The sequence below is a fragment of the Giraffa tippelskirchi genome, chromosome 7, assembly GCF_054371585.1.
Source record: "Giraffa tippelskirchi isolate mGirTip1 chromosome 7, T2T-mGirTip1v1.2.pri, whole genome shotgun sequence".
Lineage (NCBI taxonomy): Eukaryota > Metazoa > Chordata > Mammalia > Artiodactyla > Giraffidae > Giraffa > Giraffa tippelskirchi.
Window position 1 is genome coordinate 113,204,176 of NC_137281.1, and position 27,135 is coordinate 113,231,310.

General features: G+C 37.8%; 1 protein-coding gene across 50 annotated transcripts in view; it reads right to left on the reverse strand.

The window, feature by feature from the left end:
- Positions 1 to 13,065: 13,065 nt before the first annotated feature.
- RNF111 (ring finger protein 111) overlaps positions 13,066 to 27,135 on the reverse strand; it is a 111,052-nt gene continuing 96,982 nt past the window's right edge. For 13 of the 50 annotated variants that reach the window (XM_081510042.1, XM_081510067.1, XM_081510063.1 and 10 more), the window contains 7 exons: positions 25,839 to 26,187; positions 24,066 to 24,191; positions 22,729 to 22,855; positions 18,915 to 19,007; positions 17,585 to 17,680; positions 16,435 to 16,538; positions 13,066 to 14,712 (listed from right to left, as the gene is read on the reverse strand). In XM_081510042.1, the coding sequence (XP_081366168.1) occupies positions 14,595 to 14,712; positions 16,435 to 16,538; positions 17,585 to 17,680; positions 18,915 to 19,007; positions 22,729 to 22,855; positions 24,066 to 24,191; positions 25,839 to 26,187 (1,013 nt within the window). In that variant the 3' untranslated portion in view covers positions 13,066 to 14,594. Of the gene's footprint in view, positions 14,713 to 16,434; positions 16,563 to 17,584; positions 17,681 to 18,914; positions 19,008 to 22,728; positions 22,856 to 24,061; positions 24,219 to 25,838; positions 26,188 to 27,135 lie in introns of all 50 variants that reach the window. The other 37 variants (XM_081510048.1, XM_081510054.1, XM_081510047.1 and 34 more) reach the window with 6 other exon arrangements.

Sequence of the window (27,135 nt, forward strand, 5' to 3'; positions counted from 1 at the left end):
AGTTCTTCTCTGTAGTCCAGCTTGTAGGCAGCCAAGAGGAGCTACCCCACCTCCAAGGTCAGGAGTGGCGGCCGAGAGGAGATACCCTACGTCCAAGGTAAGGAGCAGCAGCTGTGCTTTGTTGGAGCAGCTGTGAAGAGATACTCCATGTCCAAGGTAAGAGAAACTCCAGTAAAACGATAGACGCTGAGAGAGGGCATCAGAGGGCAGACAGACTGAAACCACAATCACAGAAAATGCGCGGACTGGACACGGAGAGCACTAGCTTCCGTCGCGCCGTTAGGACTGCGAAGCCAATTGATCATGTGGACCACAGCTTTGTCTAACTCAATGAAACTAAGCCATGCCATGTAGGGCCACCCAAGATGGAAGGGTCATGGTGCAGAGTTCTAACAGAATGTGGTCCACTGGAGAAGGGAATGGCAAACCACTTCAGTATTCTTGCCTTGAGAACCCCATGAACAGTATGAAAAGGCAAAAGGATAGGACACTGAAAGATGAACTCCCCAGGTTGGTAGGTGCCCAATATGCTACTGGAGATCAGTGGAGAAATAACTCCAGAAAGAATGAAGAGACGGAGCCAAAGCAAAAACAACACCCAGTTGTGGATGTGACTGGTGATAGAAGCAAGATTAGATGCTGTAAAGAGCAATATTGCATAGGAACCTGGAATGTTATGTCCATGAATCAAGGCAAATGGGAAGCAGTCAAACAGGAGATGGCAAGAGTGAACATCAACATTCTAGGAATCAGCGAACTAAAATGGACTGGAATGGGTGAATTTAATTCAGATGACCATTATATCTACTACTGTGGGCAGGAATCCCTTAGAAGAAATGCAGTAGCCCTCATAGTCAACAAAAGAGTCCAAACTGCAGTACTTGGATGCAATCTCAAAAACGACAGAATGATCTCTGTTCATTTCCAAGGCAAACCATTCAATATCACAGTAATCCAAGTCTATGCCCTGACCAGTAACGCTGCAGAAGCTGAAGTGGAATGGTTCTATGAAGACCTACAAGACCTTTTAGAACTAACACCCAAAAAAAGATGTCCTTTTCATAGGGATGCAAAAGTAGGAAGTCAAGAAACACCTGGAGTAACAGGCAAATTTGGCCTTGGAGTATAGAATGAAGCAGGGCAAAGGCTAATAGAGTTTTGCCAAGAGAACGCACTGGTCATAGCAAACACCCTCTTCCAACAACACAAGAAAAAACTCTACACATGGACATCACCAGATGGCCAACACCGAAATCAGATTGATTATATTCTTTCGCCAAAGATGGAGAAGCTCTATACAATCAGCAAATCAAGACCAGGAGCTGGCTGTGGCTCAGATAATGAACTCCTTATTGCCAAATTCAGACTTAAATTGAAGAAAGTAGGGAAAACCACTAGACCATTCAGGTATGACCTAAATCAAATCCCTTATGATTATACAGTGGAAGTGAGAAATAGATTTAAGGGACTAGATCTGATAGACAGAGTGCCTCATGAACCATGGACAGAGGTTCATGACTTTGTACAGGAGACAGGGAGCAAAACCATCCCCAAGAAAAAGAAATACAAAAACACAAAATGTCTGTCTGAGGAGGCCTTATAAATAGCTGAGAAAAGAAGAGAAGCGAAAAGCAAAGGAGAAAAGGAAAGATATACCCATCTGAATGCAGCGTTCCAAAGAATAGCAACGAGAGATAAGAAAGCCTTCCTCAGTGATCACTGCAAAGAAACAGAGGAAAATAATAGAATGGGAAAGACTAGAGATCTCTTCAAGAAAACTAGAGATACCAAGGGAACATTTCATGCAAAGATGGGCTCAGTAAAGGACAGAAATGGTATGCAGCTAATGCAAGCAGAAGATATTAAGAGAAGAGGTGGCAAGAATACACAGAAGAACTGTACAAAAAAGATCTTCATGACCCAGATAATCACAATGGTGTGATCACTCACCTAGAGCCAGACATCCTGGAATGCGAAGTCAAGTGGGCCTTAGGAAGCATCACTACAAACAAAGCTAGTGGAGGTGATGGAATTCCAGCTAAGCTATTTCAAATCCTAAAAGATGATGCTGTGAAAGTGCTGCCCTCAATATGCCAGCAAATTTGGAAAACTCAGCAGTGGCCACAAGACTGGAAAAGGTCAGGGTTTTTTTTCTAATTAGTTTATTTTCTATTTTTTAATTTTACAATATTGTATTTGTTTTGCCAAACATTGACATGAATCCACCATGGATATATACACGTTTTCCCCTTCCAGAACCCCCCTTCCACCTCCCTCCCCATCCCATCCCTCCAGGTCATCCCAGTGCACCAACCCCAAGCACCTTGCATCATGCACTGAACCTGGACTGGTGATTCGTTTCACATATGATAATTTACATGCTTCCATGCCATTCTCCCATATCATCCTGCCCTCGCCCTCTCCCATAGAGTCCATAATACTGTTCTATTTATCTGTGTCTCTTTTGATGTCTCGCATACAGGGTTATCTTTACTGATTGACTAAATACCATATATATGTGTTAGTATACTGTATTGGTGTTTTTCTTTCTGGTTTACTTCACTCTGTATAATAGGCTCCAGATTCGTCCACCTCATTAGAACTGATTCGAATGTATTCTTTTTAATGGCTGAGTAATATTCCATTGTGTATATGTACTATAGCTTCCTTATCCATTCGTCTGCTGCTGGGCATCTAGGCTGCTTCCATGTCCTGGCTATTATAAACAGTGCTGCGATGAACATTGGGGTACACGTGTCTCTTTCAATTCTGGTTTCCTCAGTGTGTGTGCCCAGCAGTGGGATTGCTGGGTCATATGGCAGTTCTATTTCCAGTTTCTTGAGGAATCTCCACACTGTTCTCCATAGTGGCTGTACTAGTTTGCATTCCCAAAAAGGTCAGTTTTTATTCCAATCTCAAAGAAAGGCAATGCCAAAGAATGTTCAAACTACTGCACAATTGCACTCATCTCACATGCCAGCAAAGTAATGCTCAAAAGTCTCCAAGCTAGGCTTCAAAAGTACATGAACCGAGAACTTCCAGATGATCAAGCTGGATTTAGAAAAGGCAGAGGAACCAGAGATCAAGTTGCCAACATCTGTTGGATCATAGAAAAAGTAAGAGAGTCTCAGAAAAAATCTACTTCTGTTTTATTGACTACATCAAAGCCTTTGACTGTGTGTATCACAACAAACTGTGGAAAACTCTTCAAGAGATGAGAATACCAGACCACTTTACCTGCCTCCTGACAAATCTGTGTGCAGGTCAAGAAGAAACAGTTATGGGAAAGGAGTATGTCAAGGCTGTATATTGTCACCCTACTTATTGACTTATATGCAGAGTACGTCATGTTAAATGCTGGGCTGGATGAAGCACAAGCTGGAATCAAGATTGCCAGGAGAAGTAGCAATAACCTCAGATATTCAGATGACACCACCATTATGGTAGAAAGTGAAGAGGAACTAAAGAGCCTCTTGATGAAAGTAAAAGAGGAGAGTGAAAGCTGGCTTAAAACTCAACATTCAAAAAGTGAAGATCAGAGTATCTGGTCCCACCACTTCATGGAAATAGATGGGAAAACAATGAAAACAGTGACAGACTTTATTTCCTTGGGCTCCAAAGTCACTGAAGATGGTGACTGCAGCCATGAAGTCAAAAGACGCTTGCTCCTTGGAAGAAAAGCTATGACCAACTTAGACAGCATATTAAAAAGTAGAGTCGTTACTTTGCTGCCACAGGTCCATGGAGTCAAAGCTACATTTTTCCAGTAGTCATGTATGGATGTGCGAGTTGGACCATAAAGAAAGCTGAATGCTGAAGAATTGATGCTTTGAACTGTGGTGTTGGAGAAGACTCTTGAGAGTCCCTTGGACAGCAAAGAGATCCAACCAGTCAATCCTAAAGGAATTCGGTCCTGAATATTCATTGGAAGGACTGATGCTGAAGCTGAAACTCCAATACTTTGGCCACCTGATGTGAAGAATTGACTCCTTAGAAAAGACCCTGATGCTGGGAAAGGCAGGAGGAGAAGGGGACGACAGAAGATGAGATGGTTGGATGGCATCATGGACTCTATGGACATGAGTCTGAGCAAGCTCCAGGAGTTGGTGATAGACAGGGAGGCCTGGCACGCTGCAATCCATGGGGTCGCAAAGAGTCGGACACGACTGAGAGACTGAACTGAGCTGAACTGAATCTGTTGCTGGCTTGGCAGGGTGTACGGTTATGTCCCAGTCTGTTGTCTGTTCAGTAGCAGGGAGACCCAGAGAGGTAGAAATAAACACCTTTCTATTATGAGCCTCCATTCAAAAGGATTCTTCAAAATTTGGACCTCAAGCTTGTGGATTATCCAAGCTTTTTTGTTGGTGTTTGTTTTGTTCTTTTAATCTACTAAATGCCTTGTATAAGCAAGGCACTGTGCATGCTAATTAGAAGGAAAAAAGAGGGGTCATTAAAAACTGCACCCCTGCAACTTCCCTGGTGGTTCAGGAGTTAAGACTCTGTGCTGCCAATGCAGGGGGTGCAGTTCAATCCCTGGTTGGGGAACTAAGATCCCATATGCCTTGTGATGCTGCCAAAAGATTGAAACAAACAAACCTGAGTTCCTGCCTTCATGGTGCTTAAAGTATAAGGTCCACGAAAGGATAACAGTATAATTTACTCATCTTTAGAAGGTGAGTATAAAAATATGAGGTCCCTTGAGGATAATAAACCATTGACTCAAGTTTTAATATTATGCTGTTCAATTATTCATGCATTTTCTCTTTTCTACTATACCAGATAAACATTGTAAGACACTCTAATTTTTGTCTCATATCCTAATCAGCTTTGGTGTAATCTTGAGGAGCTACAGAATGCAGAGAATGTCCCAGTTGGCATATCAAGCTTTCTTTTCACTAATCAACCCCATCCTGGGCTAAACTGTGCCTGCAGGGTATGCAGGCCAACTGGGACGTGAGAGCCAATCCCACTCTCACACAGAAGGTAGAGTGAAGACTATGTCTCATTTCACTTCAGTTTGTATTCCTTTTTCAACTCATTCTTTGCATTTTCACACCTGTTGTTTAGGAAACCTGTGCACCCTTAGAAAATACCACCATTCCAAGACCTAACTCATTAGCATGAGTAAGTTCAGGTTAATTCTGTACTTCTTTAATGCTCAGGTCACATCCAGAGTGCTGATCACTTTCAGGTATCATATTTTGTGTGTGTGTGTGCACTGTAGTCCACCAGGCTCCTCTGTCCATGGGATTCTCCAGGCAAGAATACTGGAGTGGGTTGCCATTTCCTGCTCCAGGAGGTCTTCCTAACCCAGGGATGACACCTGTGTCTCTTGTATCCCCTGCATTGGCAGGCGGATTCTTTACCACCTAAATATCCCGAAAAATGGTGACAGTAGATAAGAGGCTTATGATCTAGTTTAAACAAAAGGGTTCTAAGGATATTCCACTTGGAAAAGACCCAAATAAATCAAGATGGCTGTCCTATAGTATCTGAAGAGCTAGCATATAGCAAGAAACCACTTATTTTTACACTGCTCCAAAATATAGGATAGGATACTACATTGTAGGAACATCTAACAAAGGAAAAGAATTAATGATTTTTTTAATAATTAATGATTTCAACAGTTTACAAAAAAAAAAAAAAATATGCTTCTTCAATAAGTAGTGACCTCATCAGCCCTGGAAGAATATAACTACAGGCATAATTGGATTGGTTGGGGTTCTTCAAAGATAGAAAGATAGGAAACTGGCCCACACAATTACAAAAGCTAACAAGTCCTGCAATCTTGTCTGCAAGCTGGAAACTCAGGAGAGCCAATGGAGTAGTTGCAGCCCAAAGTCTGGTAGACCAGAAATCCAGGAAGAGCCTAGGTCTCAGTTTGAGTGCAGAGAGAGAAACTATGTCCCAACTTGAAAGTAGTGAAGAGGAGAACTCTCCCTTACTCATGGGGTGTGGGAGGAGAAGAGGAGAGTCTTTTTGTTTTGTTAAGACCTTCAACCGATTGGATGAGGTCCATCTTTATTAGGGAGGGCAAACTGCTTTACACAGTCTACAGATTCAAATGCTGATCTCATCTAGAAACACCCTCAAAGACAGACCCAGAACAATGTTTTACCAAATGTCTGGGCACTCAATGGTGCAGTCAAACTGACACACTAAATTAACTATCACAATAACCATCTGTGAAGAACACTGCAGAATTTCTAAATTACACAAAGATAGGGCAGTCAAAGGAAAAGAAGCACCTAGCTATCTCCATCCATTTCTTTTTCTCAAATATCAGCATAAGGAAGTCAAATTTCCTCCACCACTGATTCCTCTCAGGATTACACTTCAGAGAATAGAACGTTTGCATATATGGCTTCTCCACATGTTGGGCTTCCCTCGTAGCTCAGTTGGTAAAGAATCTGCATGCAGTGCAGGAAACCCGGGTTCAATTCCTGGGTCAGGAAGATCCCCTAGAGAAGGAAATGGCAACCCACTCCAGTATTCTTGCCTGGAGAATCCCATGGACAGAGGAGCCTGGCAGGCTACAGTCCCTGGGGTCACAAGAGTCGGACACAACTTAGCAACCAAACCACCACCACATATGCTAAACTTTGACTTGGGGGGAAAAATAAATGTGTTCAGGAAGTTTGGACCAGGAATTCTAACAAAGCAATAGCACTTGTTTTATCTCACTGTGATAATTAAAGATGGTCATAATTCTTTTTTTGCTGCTGCTGCTATTAATAGACACAGTCTGTTTCCCCTCCCCTTGAATCTGGACTAGCCTTGCTTTGACTCACAGAATATGGCAGAAATGTTACTGTGCAGTTGCAGACCGAGGTCTTAGGAAGCCTGGAGGTTTCTTCTTAGAGTTCTGACGCACCATGTGAAGAGCTCTAGCTATCCCTCACTAGAGAGACCACATCAAGAGAGAGAAATGCCCAGTGAGTCTTCAGCTGTTCCAGCCAACCCTACTAAAGCATCAGACATCAAAGGGAGGCCACACTGGACACTGCATCCCAGTAGAGCTCCCAAATGAATGCAGTCACATGACGAACACAGAAGTCACACTACACTGAGATATGAGCCATCCTCGCCCAGCTCTGCCCACATTTCAAAACGATGAGCAATTATAAATTCTGTGTCTTAAGTCACTAAGATTTGGTGTGGTTTGTTACATGACAGGTAACAGATATATTTACCTGGCAGTATTCTCAATCCTTGCATCAAATAAGCTTTTCTATTTGCTGGAATAGTCTTGTATCTTATTGCTTACGATGGTGTCACAGCTTAGGAAAACATAGCACAATAGGTAGGATTTACAATTATTTGCAAAGGCTGAATCTCAAAAACATTATTCTTGGAAATTTTTTCACACAGGAAACTTTAGTGCCTGAGCCATGTTCTTGCATTTGGCTGTCTTCTGAGGGCACAGTTTATTTAGTGCTGAACCATGGATCAGATGTAACTGACAGTCCTAGGAAGCACTGAGCTGGTCTCATAGAATTTCTGGCCACAGAAGTCCAAAGTCTGGAGACTGGGTCTTGATATAGGGGATAAGGCAGTTACTAACTGTAATATTTTAAAAATATTTACACAAATTCTTGCTATACTTTCCTTCAAATGCTGGAACCCAGTCAGCTCCTCCTGAGTAGAGGCTATATATATTTAGTAACTTGCTTCTAATGAATATGGCAGAAATGAGAGTATAACATCAGACTAGATGAAAAATCTCTCTGTGGCTTCCTCCTTGCTCTTTGTGGTCATTTGCTCTGGGGAAGCCAACTACCCTGCTGTGAAGACATTTGAGCAGCCCTATTAAGTGGCCCTTATAACAAGGAAGTGGGGTGGGGTCTCTTAGCCAACAACCAATAATGAACCAAGTCTCCTATCATCAGCCATGTGAGTGAACCACCTTCCAAAGAGATCATCCAGACCCAGTAATGACTTCAAATGACTGCAGCCCCAGCTAGCACCTTGACTGTAACTTCATGAGGCACCCTGAGCCAGAAGCACCAAACTAAGCTGTTTCCAAATTCCTGATCCACAGAAACTTAAGATGTTTGAGGTTAAGCCACTAAGTTTTATGGTTACCAAGCAATAGAAGGTAATACAAAGCTTTGGGATTTGGGGCATGTGTAGCTAACAGTAAATGGGGAACCTAAAAACATCATAACTTATGCTCTAAGCAAATACTAATAGAATAGTAGTCTTGCCTGGAAAATCCCATGGATGGAGAAGCCTGGTTGGCTGCAATCCATGGGGTCGTGAAGAGTCGGACATGACTGAGCTGCTTCACTTTCATGCATTGGAGAAGGAAATGGCAACCCACTCCAGCGTTCTTGCCTGGAGAATCCCAGGGACGGAGGAGCCTGGTGGGCTGCCATCTATGGGGTCGCACAGTGTTGGCCATGACTGAAGCGACTTAGCAGCAGCAGTAGCAGCTAGATAGTTCAATAAACACATCCATCCCTTTTTAAGGGCAAGCTGGGAGACTACCACATCTCTTCCAATTCTCTTGTCAAAACTCTTCTTAAAGAGGCTCTTGAGAATCTAAAAAACAGAACCCTTAGGATAAAAGGTTTGGAGCATCCCATATTATGGGCCAGGTTGGAAATCTGAGTGTCTTGAACTGTTCTACCAGCCACATAGGCCTTTGCAGAAGCCAAACTCTTTCTTTCTAAATAACACAATAGATCAGTAAAAATCTATAGAATTTTATTTTCAAAGTCCCCCCACCCACCCCACACACATATTGAATATTGCCACCTAAGGTAAAACTGACTTGGCGTAGCACACGATGAGAATTGTTTAATTTATTGATTACGCCAAAGCCTTTGACTGTAGATCACGACAAACTGTGGAAAGTCTTCAAGAGATGGGAATACCAGACCACTTTACCTGCCTCCTGAGAAATCTGTATGCAGGTCAAGTTAGAACCGGACATGGAACAACAGACTGTTTCCAAATAGGAAAAGAGGTACATCAAGGCTGTATATTGTCACCCTGCTTATTTAACTTATATGCAGAGTACATCATGAGAAACGCTGGGCTGGAGGAAGCACAAGCTGGAATCAAGATTGCCAGAATTATCAATAACCTCAGATATGCAGACGACACCACCCTTATGGCAGAAAATGAAGAACTAAAGGGCCTCTTGATGAAAGTGTAAGAGGAGATGAAAAAGTTGGCTTAAAGCTCAACATTCAGAAAACTAAGATCATGGCATCCGGTCCCATCACTTTATGGCAAATAGATGGAGAAACAGTGGAAACAGTGGCCGACTTTATTTCTTTGGGGGCTCCAAAATCACTGCAGATGGTGACTCCAGCCATGAAATTAAAAGACGCTTGCTCCTTAGAAGAAAAGTTATGACCAACCTAGAGAGCATATTAAAAAGCAGAGACATTACTTTGCCGACAAAGGTCTGTCTAGTCAAGGCTATGGTTTTTCCAGTGGTCATGTATGGATGTAAGAGTTGGACTATAAAAAAAGCTGAGCTCCGAAGAATTGATGCTTTTGAACTGTGGTGTTGGAGAAGACTCTTGAGAGTCCCTTGGACTGCAAGGAGATCCAACCAGTCCATCCTAAAGCAGATCAGTCCTGGGTGTTCACTGGTAGGACTGATGTTGAAGCTGAAACTCCAATACTTTGGCCACCTGATGCCAAGAGCTGACTCATTAGAAAAGACCCCGATGCTGGGAAGATTGAGGGCAGGAGGAAAAGGGGATGACAGAGGATGAGATGGTTGGATGGCATCACCAACTCGATGGACATGGGTTTGGGTGGACTCCGGGAGTTGGTGATGGACAGGGAGGCCTGGCGTGCTACGGTTCATAGGGTCGCAAAGAGTCGGACATGACTGAGTGACTGAACTGAACTGAACAGATAATGCAGATCTAAAGAGGAACTAAAGAGCCTCTTGATGAAAGTGAAAGAGGAGAGCAAAAAAGCTGGCTTAAAACTCAACATTCAAAAAATGAAGATCATGGCATCCAGTCCCATCACTTCATGGCAAAGTGATAGGGAGACAGTGGAAACAGTAAGAGACTTTATTTTCTTGGGCTCCAAAATCACTGCAGATGGTGACTGCAGCCATGAAATTAAAAGACGCTTGCTCCTTGGAAGAAAAGCTATGACCAACCTATACAGCATATTAAAAAGCAGAGATATTACTTTGCCGACAAAGGTCTGTTTATTCAAAGCTATGGTTTTTCCACTGGTCATTTATGGATGTGAGAGTTGGACTATAAAGAAAGCTGAGTGCTGAAGAATTGATGCTTTTGAACTGTGATGTTGGAGAAGACTCTTGAGAGTCCCTTGGACTGCAAGGAGTTCAGGCCGGTCAATCCTAAAGGAAATCAGTCCTGAATATTCACTGGAAAGATTGATGCTTGAAGCTGAAACTCCAATACTTTGGCCACCTGATGTGAAGGACTGACTCATTGGAAAAGACCCTGATGCTTGGAAAGATTGAAGGTAGGAGGAGAAGGGGACGACAGAGGAAAAACTAATAATGACATGTCCAGAGTCGACATTTTAATCTGTGTTACAAATATTAATAGCATTTTTAAAACAGAGCTAGTTTCCTGTCAAATTGTTATGATTCTAATGATGAAACATGCTAGCAGTTAAATGGTATCACCGACTTGATGGACATTTGTTTGAGCAAGCTCTGGGAGCGGGTGATGACAGGGAAGCCTGGCATACTGCAGTCCATGAGGTCGCAAAGAGTTGGATACAACTGAGCAACTGAACTGAGGTGAACCATTCTCTGTAGTGATAAAGGATTAAAGAGACATGCAGTTTGTCTGGGCTAATCAAAAGCTTCTCCTGGAAACCTACACCTTCTACACAGTCATAGCTCTCAGCCTAAGAATAAAGCTTAGAAGCAGCTAATACAACATACGCAGCTCAGTAGTGTGCTTAGTTAACCGTTAATGGGCACCACATCTCTATATAACACAATTTGATGGGGGGGAAATTAGAGAGATTGAGGAGTTCTAACTGTTAATTTCTCCATAATATTTATTTTCTTTTAGCTCAGAAAGGGTGAATGGTTTCATATCCTGTGCCAATTCTGATCCACTGGCAGTAGCCTAAAACACAGCATCAGATGCTTTTTATGGGCAACTATGTGCCTCGTGTGCTTTCAAGGCAAAGGAAGAAAGCACATGTGCTCTGAATCTTCCATTTCTCTGGTAGAAGAAAAAAGGCCAACCTATCAGAGAAGGGCTGAAAAGGATTGTTCATTCTTATCTAGTAATCAGTTGGTTGGACTCAGTAAGAGAAAGATTGCAGTAAACACTGATCTATGGTCCAGCACCTGCCTTTGCTATTATTTGTTATCAAGGGCAAGCGAATCTGGGTGGTGCGGTGGGATGGAGCAAGCATTGGGAGAACTTACTTCTTAAGTATATCCTATATGCAAAGCTCTTTATACTCATCTCATTCAATTCTAATAACAAACTATTTCTGTTATAGGTAAGAATGATGGAGCTCAGAAAGCTTAAGTTTTTTAGAGTTATACAATCCAAAGCCCAAGTCTGTCCGACACCAAAGACTATATTCTTTTCAAAATTTCAGAAGATCAACTGTGTAGCCTGTCAGTCTGTACAGAATACAGAGGAGAGAGATGAGATTGTGTCCAGAAGGCACGACCACAGAATTGGTAACATTTATTTTTCTTAAAAGAAACATGTTTTGGACATAACTCTTATTTCAAGGAAACGAGTGAAATCTATAAATGAGAAAATATTTCAACCTTAATACATCCAGTATTGTGACATGTGAAGTCTTGAATAAGCAAGACAATTTACTGTGTTTCCAGAGGATTTGGAAGTTAAATTAGAAATCAGGATACAGTAATAACCTAAATGGGAAAAGAACTTGAAAAAGAATAGATACGTGTAATACACATAACTGGATCACTTTGCTGTACACCTGAAACTAACAAAACATTGTAAATCAACCATACTCCAATATAAAATAAAAACTTTAAAAAAATCAAGATGCATTTTCTACAAAAGTAAGTTATTCTCATTTATGAAAAACTAATAATGACATGTCCAGAGTCGACATTTTAATCTGTGTTACAAACATTAATAGCATTTTTAAAACAAAGCTAGTTTCCTGTCAAATTGTTATGATTCTAATGATGAAACATGCTAGCAGTTAAAACTCACCAGATAAGAAAAATGCTTCAAGTATCACTTTATCACTTCCATATTAACAAAAATAAACATTAGGATTTGCTGACAAAAGAATTTTAGTTTTAAAGAATTTGGATAGCTATCACTGAAATTTTCACTTTGACATAAGATGTAGCAGGATATGGAAGACACCAAAACAAAGCACAGAAAGGTAAAATACTAAAAGTTTCCTTCCATATTGGTTCATCACTAATCACATTTTCCTGCAACTAACTGTAGTAGCTTAATAAGCTCCTACATAGTTCAGGTATATGCCACAAATACTTGCATAAAGTAAATTTTAAAGTAATGATAGTTTATATTTTTAAATAATCATAGCAAATGTTAAACAAATCAACAATTTAGTTGTGCATCTAAATCTGATGTAAAATAAAAAATAGAGATGTACTTGTGTTTTGGGGAGCATCAAGAGGACTCCGTTGTATAGAATTCTCCCCATTTTATCCCTTGGCCTGGACCATGGGTTTTCCAGTGGTAAAGTCTACATCTAGGCTACCAGAATACGAGCTACTAGCTCTTCTCCCCAGTAAGATGGCAAAGTCTCTCTTTCTCTCATTCTGTCTTGCCACCCCTCCCACAACCCTTCTACAACTGCTGCTAGTATTCTTATTAATTGTGTAATTTTATATCCAATTTTCTTAACCATAATCCACTTTTGATCCCTAACACATACTATGCTGAAGCATGTTGATACTGACAATTACTCAGTGTAACATTTACTAATACAAAAAAAGGGGAAGCAGCCATAACTGAATGAATACAAACAAAATTAGGCAAATGTCAATCTGAGTGAGATCACTGTTTTTGAATCCCATAATGTTTAATGTAGGCTGTTTTATAAAAATGAATTATGAAACACAAAGACAATAGAAATATAAGTTATTTATTAATCAATCCACTTACAAAGCAGGTGGCTTAATGCAAGCTTATTGACATCTTCACATATGATCCATGGGAACATGTCTTCCACATACAGACAGTGATGTTACTGACTGATGCATTTGCAATCTGAGGCATATTAAGCATATTTAGACAAATAAAATTAGGCTATCCTGTATATGAAAGTATCTTGATAATATGCATCCTGAAGTGGATTAAAACTTTCTCCAAAAGAGAAATGTTAGTACATTAACTTAACTTTAATATTCTATATTATGCAGTAAATCTTAACTATAGAAATTAAAATTTTTAAATCAGTGATCGACTCTTGGTTATGTATGAAGTGGGAGTCTAAAACCAGAGCAACAGTAGGTTGACAGTATAATTTGTGCCTCACAGTATCTGCAGATTTACTGTTTTCAAGCTTAAAGAGAAATAAGAGACATGTAGATTCAGCTGACTTTATTTATCTTTAAACTAATAAAAATCCCTTTAAAAGAGATTCTGGGACCTTTAGAAGTTCTATGAATGCATAGATACCTGCCGATGACTGCAATTCTAAATCCTGACTACATGTGTTTACAAAAATCAATGTAGCAGTTATCTTTACTATGCGTGCTCACCAGAAGACTGAATGAAATTCTACATGTCTTCTTCAATTTCCCTAAAATTTTGTTAAATCTGCAAGTATATACAATCCAGCTAATTGAAATTAATATTTAGTGTTCATCAGAGCTGTTTCACAGCAGCAAAAATTGAATCTGGGAAATAAAGTTCTAAACGATGTAGGAAAAAGATAAATACAATAGGAACAGCAGTCTAAATGTATGATATTAATATTCAACTCTATCTGCATTGTGCTAAAAGGAAAAGGATACACCAAGAAGAATTCTATTGATCACTCTGGTGATGTGAGTACCACCTGCATCTGATTGAAAATGGTTTGTATTCTGTTCCCAGTATCAAGGATGGTATTGAACTCAGAACTCCATATTGTAAATATACAGCAGCCATTTTGTCCTAATTAAGGAATGTCTTAATACACAATATTATCATTTTCTAGAGGATCTTTATACATTAAACTAAAGTACATGATTGATTAAATTAAGCGTTAGTAATGGATAAAAAAATTCATAATTCTCAAGACCTGGTACTATGTAAAAAACAAAAAGACCACAAAATTCTACTTACTAAAGCAGCTAATCTTGCCTGCAAGTTTAGGGTCACAAGCCCATAATATGTGCAAAGAAATGCAATACAAGGAACCATGCAAAAATACAGTAAAATGATACAGGAAAAATGTCAAATCTAGAAAAAAAAGCTTTTATAAATACATCAAAATCAACTGTATACATAAACTGTAGGTCTAGCATTAGTTGTACCATGTAGCAGAGCCAGCACTCTTAAGTTCAAGGCTTCCGAATCTGCGCAGGTAAGTCATGCCATCTTTGGTTGACTGCAGTACCAGGAGGGTGGGAATGAGAGGGAGGGTAAGAGTTCTGAAACACGGTGTCAACTTTCACTCGGCAGCTGGGCCTCAATGTCCACTCTGCAAATGGGGCACTTCTTATTGGTGATCAACCACTGGTCAACACACACTTGGTGGAAAAGGTGCATACAGGGAAGGCGTCTATTATAAGCAAACAAAACAAAAAGCAAATGTTAATTTTACAACAAGTGCAGTGGCATTTAAACAAATGATACATGTAATACCTCAGTAATGTTCTGAAGTTACTAAAGATTTTCTCTTCTGTTAAAAAAACACAAACAAAAAAACCCTCCCTACTCAAGATTATATACCTGCATTAAATTAATACTCTGGGCAATGTAATGTATTAATGACCAAGATAATTAACTGTCACAGCTAAAGAATCAAATTATATAAAATCTCAAGAATTTTAAGAACAACAACTACAGTAACAATTATTCCAGCTTTGTTTCTATACATGAGCTGCCAATGTATTGGAGCTGACAATATGTTCCCCACAATATAATACTGTAAATATATTTTTAATATCAAATCACTGTATTTATGAAGCACTTTCAAAAAAATTCTCACTTAATTCTCTCTCAAAAGAATTCTGTACACATACAGCAGCTGTATCATACTAATTAAGGAATGTCTTAATATGCAATATTATTTTCTGTCTAGAGGACCTCTTTAACACATTAAGGTACATGATTGATTAAAGGTTAATAATATTGTTTCATGAGATTGTTTTCATGTTACATCGTACTATGCTACTCTTTTAAAAGCAGATTAAACAGATATGTTTTCTTTAGTACACTACACTATCAATTAGAAACAGAGAAATAAAGCTTCCATGCACTAACATGCTAATGTTAAACCTAACGGTAGAATAAAAGTTACTGACTTAAGTGTCAATTTCAACTTCCACCACTGTTGAGTTGTCGTACATTTCAGATTTCATATTTTGTAAAAACAGCTAAAAAGAGGTGTTCTAATTACTCCCTGCACAGTATTGTCAATAGTGTAAAAAACAATTATCTATATTTATAAATCTTCATTGGAAATACAGTGTTCCAACAACCTTCTATGTGATACAGTAGACAATAAAAGTTTATAACTTTTTTTCTCTCTTAGTCAACTGAAGAAATATGATACAGTTGTTATATATGTTATAGAACTTGCTTCATATGGGATTATGTTACATTAGAAAAAACAGAACAGGAACAAAACAGTTACTTAACAGATTATAAAAAGAAAAGTCTAAAATATTTGGTTAACATAATAACATTTTCTAAATCACATAGTTGCAAGAAGAAAATAGTCTACAAAGTGAGAGGAAATTTTAGGACAATATCACTTTATAAAAGATGATGTAAAACAAACTGCATGGAGCTAATCTGGATCCCTCTCTTTAAGCTTTGGAGAAACATTAATATACATGTTTTGGCCTCCAAAGTCTCTCACCTCTCAAGTTCTTCCTGCAAGATTCAGATAAGACAATATTGACCACAGAATCTCCCTGGCCAAGTCTTGGTGTGGCCCTAAAACAGGTAGTATATTTCTCTTTGATGTTAATACAGAAACTTAATCTTTTCACTGTTTCATTCACTATTAGAAGGCAATTCTACATATCAGAGACTGGTAACAAGGTACACTAGGAATAATCTTTATTTGGTTTCTGGTCTGCTTTATAATAAAATTCCTCTTTTTTTGGCTGTGTTGCAGGCCTGTGGGAAATTAGTTCCCCAACCGAGGACTGAATCAGCACCCTCAGTAGCTCAAAGTGCAGAGTCCTAACTACTGGGTGACAAGAGAATTCCCTCAAATAAAATCTGTTGTACAGTTTTGACAATGAATTTTAGATAATTAGTTTTTAGTTACCTCACATCTTCACCTTCCTCCAAAATAGACAAACAGATAGTACATTTTTCCTCTGTGTCTTCCTCAGTCCCTTCTTCCCCATCTTGTTTGCAGTGCAGTTTCCTCTGTGAGAACCAATCAGTTGTTACCTTGTTAGTAGAGATGACATTATTGAACAACTGAGTAAAGTTTGTGTTTATTTGAAAAACAAAACAAAACAAAACCATACATTCACCCACAACATATTTCCCAGATAAAACTGCCATGAATTAAAGGATGAATTAAGTGACTATCATCAAAGAAGTGTTCTCGTAAGACCCTTAAATAATCAGCGTCAAAATTGAAAGTAACAGAAATTCATTAGTCTGAAATCTATCATTTCTAACCCACAATCAGGATCATATATACTGTTCTGTCCCATCATGAGGCACAGCCAGATAAACTTCGTTTCATTAATGAATGTTTCAGGTAATGTTCAAAAATGAATGCCAGTTATAGTATTTAGCTTAAACAGTTGAGAGGACTTACATTTAATGGTAATACCCCATTAATACTCTTACGAAAAGGGTGAAAAATACAATGAACAGTCATTTTCACACTTCACTAGTCTCTATAGTATAGAACATTGTTTGTTGAAAGAAATTTATTTAACATGCCTACTCCACATCTTCTAGATGTAACACTACATAAGGAATATAAGGGTAGAATATAAGAAATGTAGGTCAATTAAGTTCCCATCCAAACAACTGACTAGCTAAATTATGGTACCACTATAGGATGGAATTCTGTATAAGCTATTAATAAGAATACAGGTCATCTATAGGTGCTGATATAGAATAAAAAGAAAATGGACAAAAACTGCATGCATATTATCCCCTTTGAGTTATTTTTAAAAGTGGAAGAAAAACTATATACATATGCACATTATTAAAAATACGTGGAAGATTACCTAAGAAATCTTTTAGCATGATTTTTCTTCTGGGAAGGAAAACTAGGATCATTAGAGTAACAGACTTCAATTTATAGTTTTAGATTTTTTAACCATATGCATATATTGTTTTAATAATAAAAAAATGTAGTTGATAGACTCCACAAACTTGAAAAAAGTCCATGATATTAAACGTTATGCATTTCAACAATAATGTAGATGTTTCATAGAACAAATGCTTACCTTTTTGTATTTATGTGGATATGTACATCTTTCAATTGTCCCCTGGGATGCTCCACGATTGACATTTCCTAATCTTTCTTCTAAATGAATAAGTTCCTGAAGAAGAAGAACTAGTATTAAAAGCCAGTATGATTATTCCTTGAACAGCACAGTCAGTATTGTAAAAGCAATAAAGTACCATATGTGTAAACATGCAATGTAAATAGAGTATTCAAAAACCCATATATGGTAAGGCAAATGGCTGTTTGTAATTATTTATCAGCTAACTGAAGTGGTATGGCAAAGTTATCTTTGTAGACTAGGGCAACGTATTACCACATGTTCCTATATAAGTCAGTAAGCATGTATGCATCTAGAAGATGAAGTCACTGCAGTAAAATACGGGAACAAGTCAAACAATAGTTCTTGACTCCAACTTTCAAACTGACATGAAGAAACAAAACTTTAATCATATTTAAATGATGTTTTTCCAGAAAATTCAAAGATATTTAGCAAAAAACTGAATTACTTAGGTTTCTTTTTCTATATCAATGCTTCTCTAAAAACTAAGCTTAGTCAAAAAGCATTAGGCATTGATTACAGTAGAAAAATATTTTAAAAACCTAAATGTTTTTCTAGAAGAATGATTAAGTAAATTATATTCATCCACCCAGGAGATTATCAGAACTATCAAAAACAATGTACTAATCGAAAAACTGATAGTACTTATTTCCCAGATATATTGCAAAGAGTAAATTTATAGAAAAAATGTTATCACTAAATTCTAATGTATTATAAGCATCACATGGGTTCAGTAAAGCATATAAGTCTAGGGCATTTTTAAAATTTTTTAACTTCTTATTTCGTATTGGGGTAGAGCCAATTAACAATGTTGCGACAGTTTCTAGTGAACAGCAAAGGGACTGGACACATACACATACATGTATCCATTCTCCCTCAAACTCCCATCCCATCCAGGCTGCCACAAACATTGAACACAGTTCCACGTACTGCATTTACTTAAAAAAAAAAAAGCATTAAGGTTTTTCTCGCACATTTAATGGTATGGTTCTTTATCTGATATTTATATTTATTTAATAAATTTCTACATCCTTCTATTATTAGATATTTTGAATTACTCTTCTTCAATATTTGAGTAATTTCTGATGCTAAGATTAATATTACTTATAAATCTTTCTATAACAATCCCTAGAAGCAATATAGATGTGTTACTGCCTTTTGATCCCCAGTCACTGCAGCAATCCTGTAGTTGTAGCTATTAATATTACATATATTCTCTTTTTGCATTACAGATACTGTGGCAAATATCTTCATTAATGCTATTACATACCTCAAAATTGCCCCTGAAAGGACCTCTGAATGAAGTTCCATCCAAGCCTGATGAAATGTAACGAATGTGAGGGTAGCCTGCCATGTCAGGAACCTATTTTAAGAGAACAGGTAAGCTAAATGAATTAAGAACAGGCTCAAGTTCTACTGCTAATATCGAATAATTCAGATACTCAATTTTCTCCATCTAGCTTCTCAAAAAAATCAACTTCAGGAAGTATATGTAACTCCAAAAAAGGCATTCCATTTAACAGGTTCCTCTTCAAAAATGATCTCGTTTATAATAACTTTTAAATTATCATCAGAAGGAAAAAAACAGAAACAGCAGTTTTGTGAGATAACAGATTCTCTTCTACTTGATTTATTTTGCACAAAGAATCCTAAGTAGAGAATACTCAAACCTAAGAATGATGCTCTTAGTAGCCTAAACATATGAAGAGTAAAATTTTCATAAGATTTGGTCAGTTTCAGAGAGCTTTATTGTACAGTATTAAGTAATAGAAATGCATAAAATTTTCTAACAAAACTTAATTTCAGGACAAAAATTTTATTTCCCTTTCTCTAACTCCCAAATAGCCAAAGGTACCTTTGGCTGCTCTTTTGGTTTGGTTCTATTAGTGAAAGTTTTAACAGTTTCTAATGTTTTGTTAGCTAAGGTCAATCTTCACAATCTTATTTGTGAGCTCACCTACTTGACAGAATTTGTTTATGACTCCAAAATCAATAGTTGTGCTCTCACAAGTCATTCACAGATCTGCACAGAGCAGCAAAAAAATCTAAGTTGCCCAACATGTGCTCCCAGCTGAGGAAGAACAAGACCCTGTCCACTTGTTTCAGTTCTTACATTGTAAACAAGTGTCTTTTTTGCAATGTATTAAATGCAATGTTTTTCACATTTGTATACTTTTTATAGGTCATTTTGTTGTTTACACTGATCCCCAAACATAATGTTTAATTGTTAACTAGAGTTTCTAAGTGCAAGAAGGCTGTGATGTGCCTTATGGAGAAAATATGTGTACATAAGCTTCATTCAGGCAGGAGTTATGGTGTCATGAGCTTGGCCATGTGCTCAATGTCAATGAATCAACAGTATATATCAAATAAGGTGTCTCTAAACAGAAAAATACATTAAAACAAGGTGATGCACTGGTTGTTGGGACTGGAGGCTTGCAATAACCTAGGGCTATATTTACCCTGGGAACAATGGTTCAATATCTACTTTGTCAGTATTCACAGTAACTCGATAGTACATTAACTACCATGAATAACAAGAGCTGACCGTAGTGTTAGGAAAGATATATTCCGAGACCATTCTTGCATTTTTATAAACAAATCTCCAGAATTATTTGGCTTCCACTAAATCATAATACACTTCTAGCAGGTTTTACAGCTTTAAAAGACAGTTCACAGATGGAAAAGAATTTAAAATAAGCAACAATTTTTACCCTTTAAATAGCCTATTATTTAAGTATCTGCAACTTTCCTTATAATCAAGATCAATAATATCTAGCTCTAAGCAGATAACCTATCTTTCTATATATGTCCAAGAGAAATGAAAAAATCAGAAAGGAACTCCTGCCTTCCAAATTACTTAAACCTGCACTTCTCCTGTAACCCTCCCTGGCCTCCTTTCTCTAACTTTTAGGGATAAGCTTCCTCTTTCTCTTACCCAAAGGTAAGCTCTATCATTTGCTCCCCTTTTCTCTTGTTTCCCCAACCTGGACCATCCTTAACTGCTACCCACCCTTTTCCTGGATATTTTCAAACAAGTCCTCCCTAATGTTAACACTGTTTTGTCTTAAACCTAAAATTACCTTCAAATTTCTCCAAACCCAGGTTCTCTCTCTAATCCTAATAGTGAGAGAGTGTCAGTCACTTAGTCGTGTCCGACTCTTTGCCACCCCATGGACTAGAGCCTGCCAGGCTCCTCTATTAATGGAACTCTTCGGGCAAAAATACTGGAGTGGGTAGCCATTTCTCCAGGGGATTGTGCCTACCCAGGGATCGAACCTAGGTCTCCTGCATTGTAGACAGATTCTTTACCGTCTGAGCCACCAAGGAAGAATCAATCCTGGACCAAATGCCAACGCTATTTCCCACCTTCCCTTCACAGCCAAGTTTATAAGGCAAGTAGTTTATATTGAGTCTCCACATATTTTAACTTTCTCTACCTTACTGTGATCTAAGAGGCACCCCAACCTCCATCCCTCACCATTACTGAAATCACTTTGACAAAAGCTGCCAAAAAACCACTCTAATGCCAAATGCAGTCAACATTTTTCAAACTTTACTTTTTTGTGATGAAACACTATTGATCATATTATTTTGACATTATTCTAACTTTGTTTCTCAACTACCCTAGCCAATTCTTGGAATTATTTAAGTACAGTTGTTGTTGTTGTTTAGTTGCTAAGTTGTGTCTCTTTTGTGACCACGTGGACTGTAGCCCACCAGGTTCCTCTTCCCACTGAGCCACCCAGGAGGCCCTGAAATACCGTATTATCATTTAAATACAGTATTATTATTCATCAAGGTTCTTTCAATATCTCATCAGTCTGCACATTTTTCTTAGAAATCTAATCCTCTTCCATGGATTCATGTAATATGACAGACATATGACACATGTAATATTTTATATTGACAGATCACAACCTATCTTTTACTCAAAGACCAGTTTATTATTTGGAGATCCAGACCATAAACCCAACTTCCTACTGGACAGTCCACCCTGACACACATATATCTCAGATTCAATATGTCCAAAACCTAACTCATCTAACCCCTTCCCTAAATCCTCATCTAATATTCTCCAAATTAGTGAATGGCAGCACCATATACCTAACAACCAAAGCTAGATATCTGGGAATCATCTTAAATATTACTCAAACAGAGCCCATCATTTTTAGGTCAACTGCCATTGCCTTTGTTCAAGCATTCATCAACTTTCATCTCTTCTACTATGATGTGTCCTTCCTTCCACCATGAAACCTATTTTCCATACAACTGAAAAGATGGGCTATTTAGGTACAAACTGATTAAATCATTCTAACAACATGAACATGATCAAGACATTCCTCTTTCAATGGAGCCTAAGTTCTAGTTTCTTGGCAGGGCATGTGTTTCATTGCTGAGTGACCTTCACCCCTAAGATCCAGAAACAGCAACTTGGATTTCCCTGTGCTTATGCTATCTGAAAGCTCTTTACATGATATAGCCATTTTAAGAGTACCATTCTCAATTCCAAAGCTTGCTTAGAAGTTTCATGTATAGTAAAGTGTCTTGGAAACCTTCTCTGCAATACTTCTACCCCTACAAAACTACTCACTTCTCTGTACCACGCAATACGTATTATGTGAAAAGCAAACTCAATTGTTGCTGAATTTGCTCTTTAGAACTCAAACTGGTATCAACAAAATTTGAATCTGTTCAAATCAGTTACAGAGAATTAGTATAGTCTTTCTACTGATCAGAAAATAAAGTATGAATACATCAGAACAGACCCATTACCACTTATGATGATAAAGCGTATGTCCCACTAAAAGTGGATAAAGATTGTCATGTGGGTATAAAAGGAAAAAAATGTCATTTTTTACATCAAGAAGAGTATATGTAACACTGCAAATACAAACACATATTTTACTGTATCTAATACCTTCTTATAGCACAATTTCAATCTAATAATAATAATTCTAATCCTCTACTGAAACACCTATTAACAACTAATACATTAAAAATATTTCCAAAAAATAATTCAGAAAAGGAAGAACAGTGTTTGAAGGCAACTATGTCAGAATTTTGAAATCTTCCTATTTTACCATTAAAGGTAGAGCTCCTAATTGCAAGTGATGAAGCCGAGGTGGTGCATGGTAATGGGCCAAGTGAGGATGCAATGCTCCAGGTGTGTAAGTAGCTGCAGTTACTCCAGCTTCAATTCCCAGTTCCCTGACAAAGGAGAACAGTTTAAATGTTAGACATCCTTACAGTGTCTATTATCAACAGAAATGCAGGAGTAGGTTACATTTTTTAATGTCATCTGAAGATTCTTATGTTACTTAGCTGAGAAAAAAAGATAATTTAGCCCAAAAGATATAACTAATAATTTCAAGTTCATTATAGAAACTCAAATTCAAAGGTTCAACTTTGTGACCATGAGGGAGCAAGGCATTTGTATCCAGTTTCACACCTTACAAAGGAAGGACATACAATGAGTTTCTTCCAATCTAAAAGTCTGATTTTTCATGAGAAGCATATACAATTGAGTTTACTTTTTTGGTTTATATGAATGTTGCTCCCAGGTCTTTTGTTTGTTGGATAGTGTCTCTGGATTGTTGGCATCAAGGATAATTCAAAGAGTAAACACTTCTATACCTTATAAAGCAAGGGTAAACAAAATTTTAGAAAGCAAAACTGGTAAATATCAAATCTTCATTTATTTATTCTCATTTTATGTTTTGTCTGAAAAGTCACCGTGGATCAAGATCTCAATAACTACCTACAGACAACAGATTCAGAAAGAAAATTAATGCAAATCTGCCTCATTTCTCTAGGAAACAACTCAAGCCTGGAGGATCCAGGCTAGATTTCCCTTGTCAATAGCAGGGCTTAAGGGAAGTACAGCAAACGTGAGTGCAAAGGTGGGGGTGCTGGATAAAGAAGTTATAAAAAATTTAGCAGTTTTACTTTGATGGTAGATTTCTGAGAAACAACAACGACAAAAAAGCTCTACTCCTGTTTGACAGGGTTCCCTGCCTTAGAACTCAAGCTGCTACTCTTTCCTCCCCAAGTCTCTTATGACTCACCCAGAGACAGTGAGTCACAGCTAAGCTGGAATTCAGTTTCTCTGTATTATCCTTAAAAAAAATTTATAAATCTAGCTATTTGCTGCGCTAGGTCTTAGTTGCAAGACTCAGGATCTTCAATCTTGTTGTGACACGTGGGATCTTTACTTGCGGAATTCAAACTCTTAGTTGTAGCATGTGAGATCTAGTTCCTTGACCAGGGATCGAACCCAGACTCCCTACATTGAAAGTCCAGTCTCAGCCACTGGACCACCAGGCAAGCCCCCACATTACCATTCCCCTACAAAGTATTTCTTCCAACCTTTTCTACCACAAGAAACTGATGGAAGCTCTGAAATAAACAAGATACTGACCAGGCAGATCTCTCTGGAGCCTGTCGAGGATGTGAGGACATAGTCTGAGGCACATGAATATGATGCCCGTGACCATAATTTGGGTGCATCCTATGTGGATGGGGTGGGGGGCGTTCATGTGCCCGCCTGGAAACACAGAACACAAAAAGACCACTGGAAATAATTGAATAATTGGTTATTTCTTAATGTAGAAGAAAACAATCTAGTATTAATATTATAAACATCTATAGTCTTGAAATGAACTCTTTAACAATAAATTATAAAAATGCAATATAAAACAACTTAATGATTAACAACAGATCAAGAAACCATAGCTCCACAAATTCTACTCATTTATTTCAATATCTCCAATCCAAATATCATCCAAGGGAAAAAACAGTATCTTATATAGCAGATATTTTAAATAGAATAACAGGAACTAAATGAAAATAAAATTTTAAAAATTAATACTCCAGCATATGCTACAGACACAAGGAAGTTGTTTTATATAAACATATAAAACAGAAGAAATGGAAACTATCTTGCTTCATCTTTTTGCTGTAATAATATTCATCCATTTTAATGGATAAAACTTCTAAGGAAAAAAGTTTAACCTGTGCATTTTCTTCAAACACATGGAAATACATGTCAACACATCTGGGAAATTGGTACTACTTCTATTCACACTCTTTATTCATCAGTCCAGCTTACTGTATTTTCTCTTTCTAAAGTCTGTCAAATTTACAATGCAAATGGTCATAAAGTTCTAAACGAATGGCACTTGAGAAAAAACAGTTCTAGGGATTCATTTTTATAGTCTAATTCTTATTTTCTACTAGTTTCAAACACATATACAGATTTTTCATATTTAACCTTAATGATTCAGAACAAGTAATTTTCTAGATACTGGAAGATAGAAATATTAAATTGGCAACTTTCTATATAAAGGGTCACTGTATTAAAATGACAGAAATAGTCACAGATTCTAAATATAACCTTAAATTATATAACTAGAGAAAGAAGTTACACAAGTGCCAGATCACTGATTAAATCAAGAGTCTGCAAACATTCTGTAAGGGCCAAATACTTAATATTGCTTGTTCTATAGGCCACATGGTTTCTGTTGTAACTACTCAACTTGGTCTTTATAGTGTGAAAGAAGCCACAGACAACATATAGATGAACCAGTGTAGCCATTTTCCTGCATAACTTTAATAGGCAGGCAGAATAAGACCAACAAAATACAATGCCCCAAATTAAAACATCAGATCCTGAGTTTTCCGAAGAAAACAAAAAGTTCTTTTTGTTTTTATAGTCTTTTCATGTTTGGGGAATATTTTAATATTTAAATAAATAAGTAAAATAACTTAATAAGACTCATTTTTCAATGTCAGCTGTGGAAAATTCTACTAATGCTCTTCTTCCTTCTGACTGGAAACAAAATAAATCAGATTAAATTTTTAATAACTTTATATCTTGTTACTCAGGATCACCAATTTTACCATTAATCTTCAATATGGAATACTGAAGAAAGAGAGAGACTGATTCACAAAAATGACCTTGGGTTATATCTTGAAAATGCTTTACTTCCATGAAATAACCCGATATAAAATTTTTATGTCAACACCTACAACTCAGGATAAGACATTTGGGTTAGTAAAAGATTAATTTCCTAGTGAACTGAGGATTAAGTATAGTTACATCACTTCTGAAGACTTTACAGTTTTAAAAACCAATGGAAATAGAAGGCAAAAGAATAAAGGGTGATTATCTTTTTAAAAACATAAAACATACGTTGGATGCTGCATCATTCTCCTTCTTTGAACTTCCATCCTCTGCATCATTTCATGAGGATGCAGTCTTTGTGCTGGAGGTGCTGTGGCTGGAATATGGTGTGAAATTGGCTGGTGTGTGGGAGGAAGATGCTGAGGGATTGGTGCAGCTGTACTGGCTAAGTGAGTTGGAGGTGGGGGTGCCACGGGGTGAGATGTTGCATGAGACGATATTTGAGAATGGAAAGCATGAACAGGATGAGGAATAACATAATCCACTTGAGGTGGAGGCTGAGTCTGAGGAGGAGGGTTCCCATGAGAGTGGGGGCAGGTAGAGGTTTGATGATGAAGTGGTCTTGTCAAAGAAGCATCTGTAAGAAAAGCACAAGCACCACAAGGTTAAACATATATTTCCATAATACATTCGTGTTATACTTTACAAACATATTAGTGTATTTTTATTTTATAAATACTTTATCAATGCTTGAGTCTGCTTAGTCTTGTTTGGCAACCTGCTTTCTTCTTTGAGTAATCATAGGTATCTTCTCAAGTCAATATATATAGCTTTACTTCATTCACAGCATTTCATTACAGGAAGGCACCAAAATTTATTGAAGAAATCACCATTGATAAAAACTGGAAGCAAACCAAAGCTGCAATAAACATCTCTGTGTATAATTCCTCTCGTGCTCTCTTTCATACATGCATGTACACGAGTGTCTGGAACACAAAGGCACACATTCATACACACCACTCACAGAAAGTTTCTACAGCATAAATTCCTTGAAGCAGTTCTGAGTCTGAAAGAATAATTTAAATTCAGATTATTGTTGCTCAGGTCCAACTCTGTTATTCCATGGACTGCAGCACACCAGGCTTCCTTGTCCTTCACTATCTCCCAGAGTTCAAGGAAACTCATGTCCAGTGAGTCGATGATGCCATTCAACCATTTCATCCTCTGTTGCACCTTTCTCCTCTTGCCCTCAATCCTTCCCCGCATCAGGGTCTTTTTCAGTGAGTTGGCTCTTCACATCAGGTGGCCAAAATATTGGAGCTTTAGCTTCAGCATCAGTTCTTCCAATGATATTCAGGGTTGATTTCCTTTAGGATTGACTGGTTTGATATCCTTGCTGTCCAAGGGGCTGTCAGAGTCTTCTCCAACATCACAGTTCAAAAGCATCAATTCTTTGGTGCTTAACCTTCTTTATGGTTCAACTCTCATATCCACACATGACTACTGGAAAAACCATAGCTTTGATTATATGGACTTTTGTTGGCAAAGTGATGTCTCTGCTTTTTAATATGCTGTCTAGGTTTGT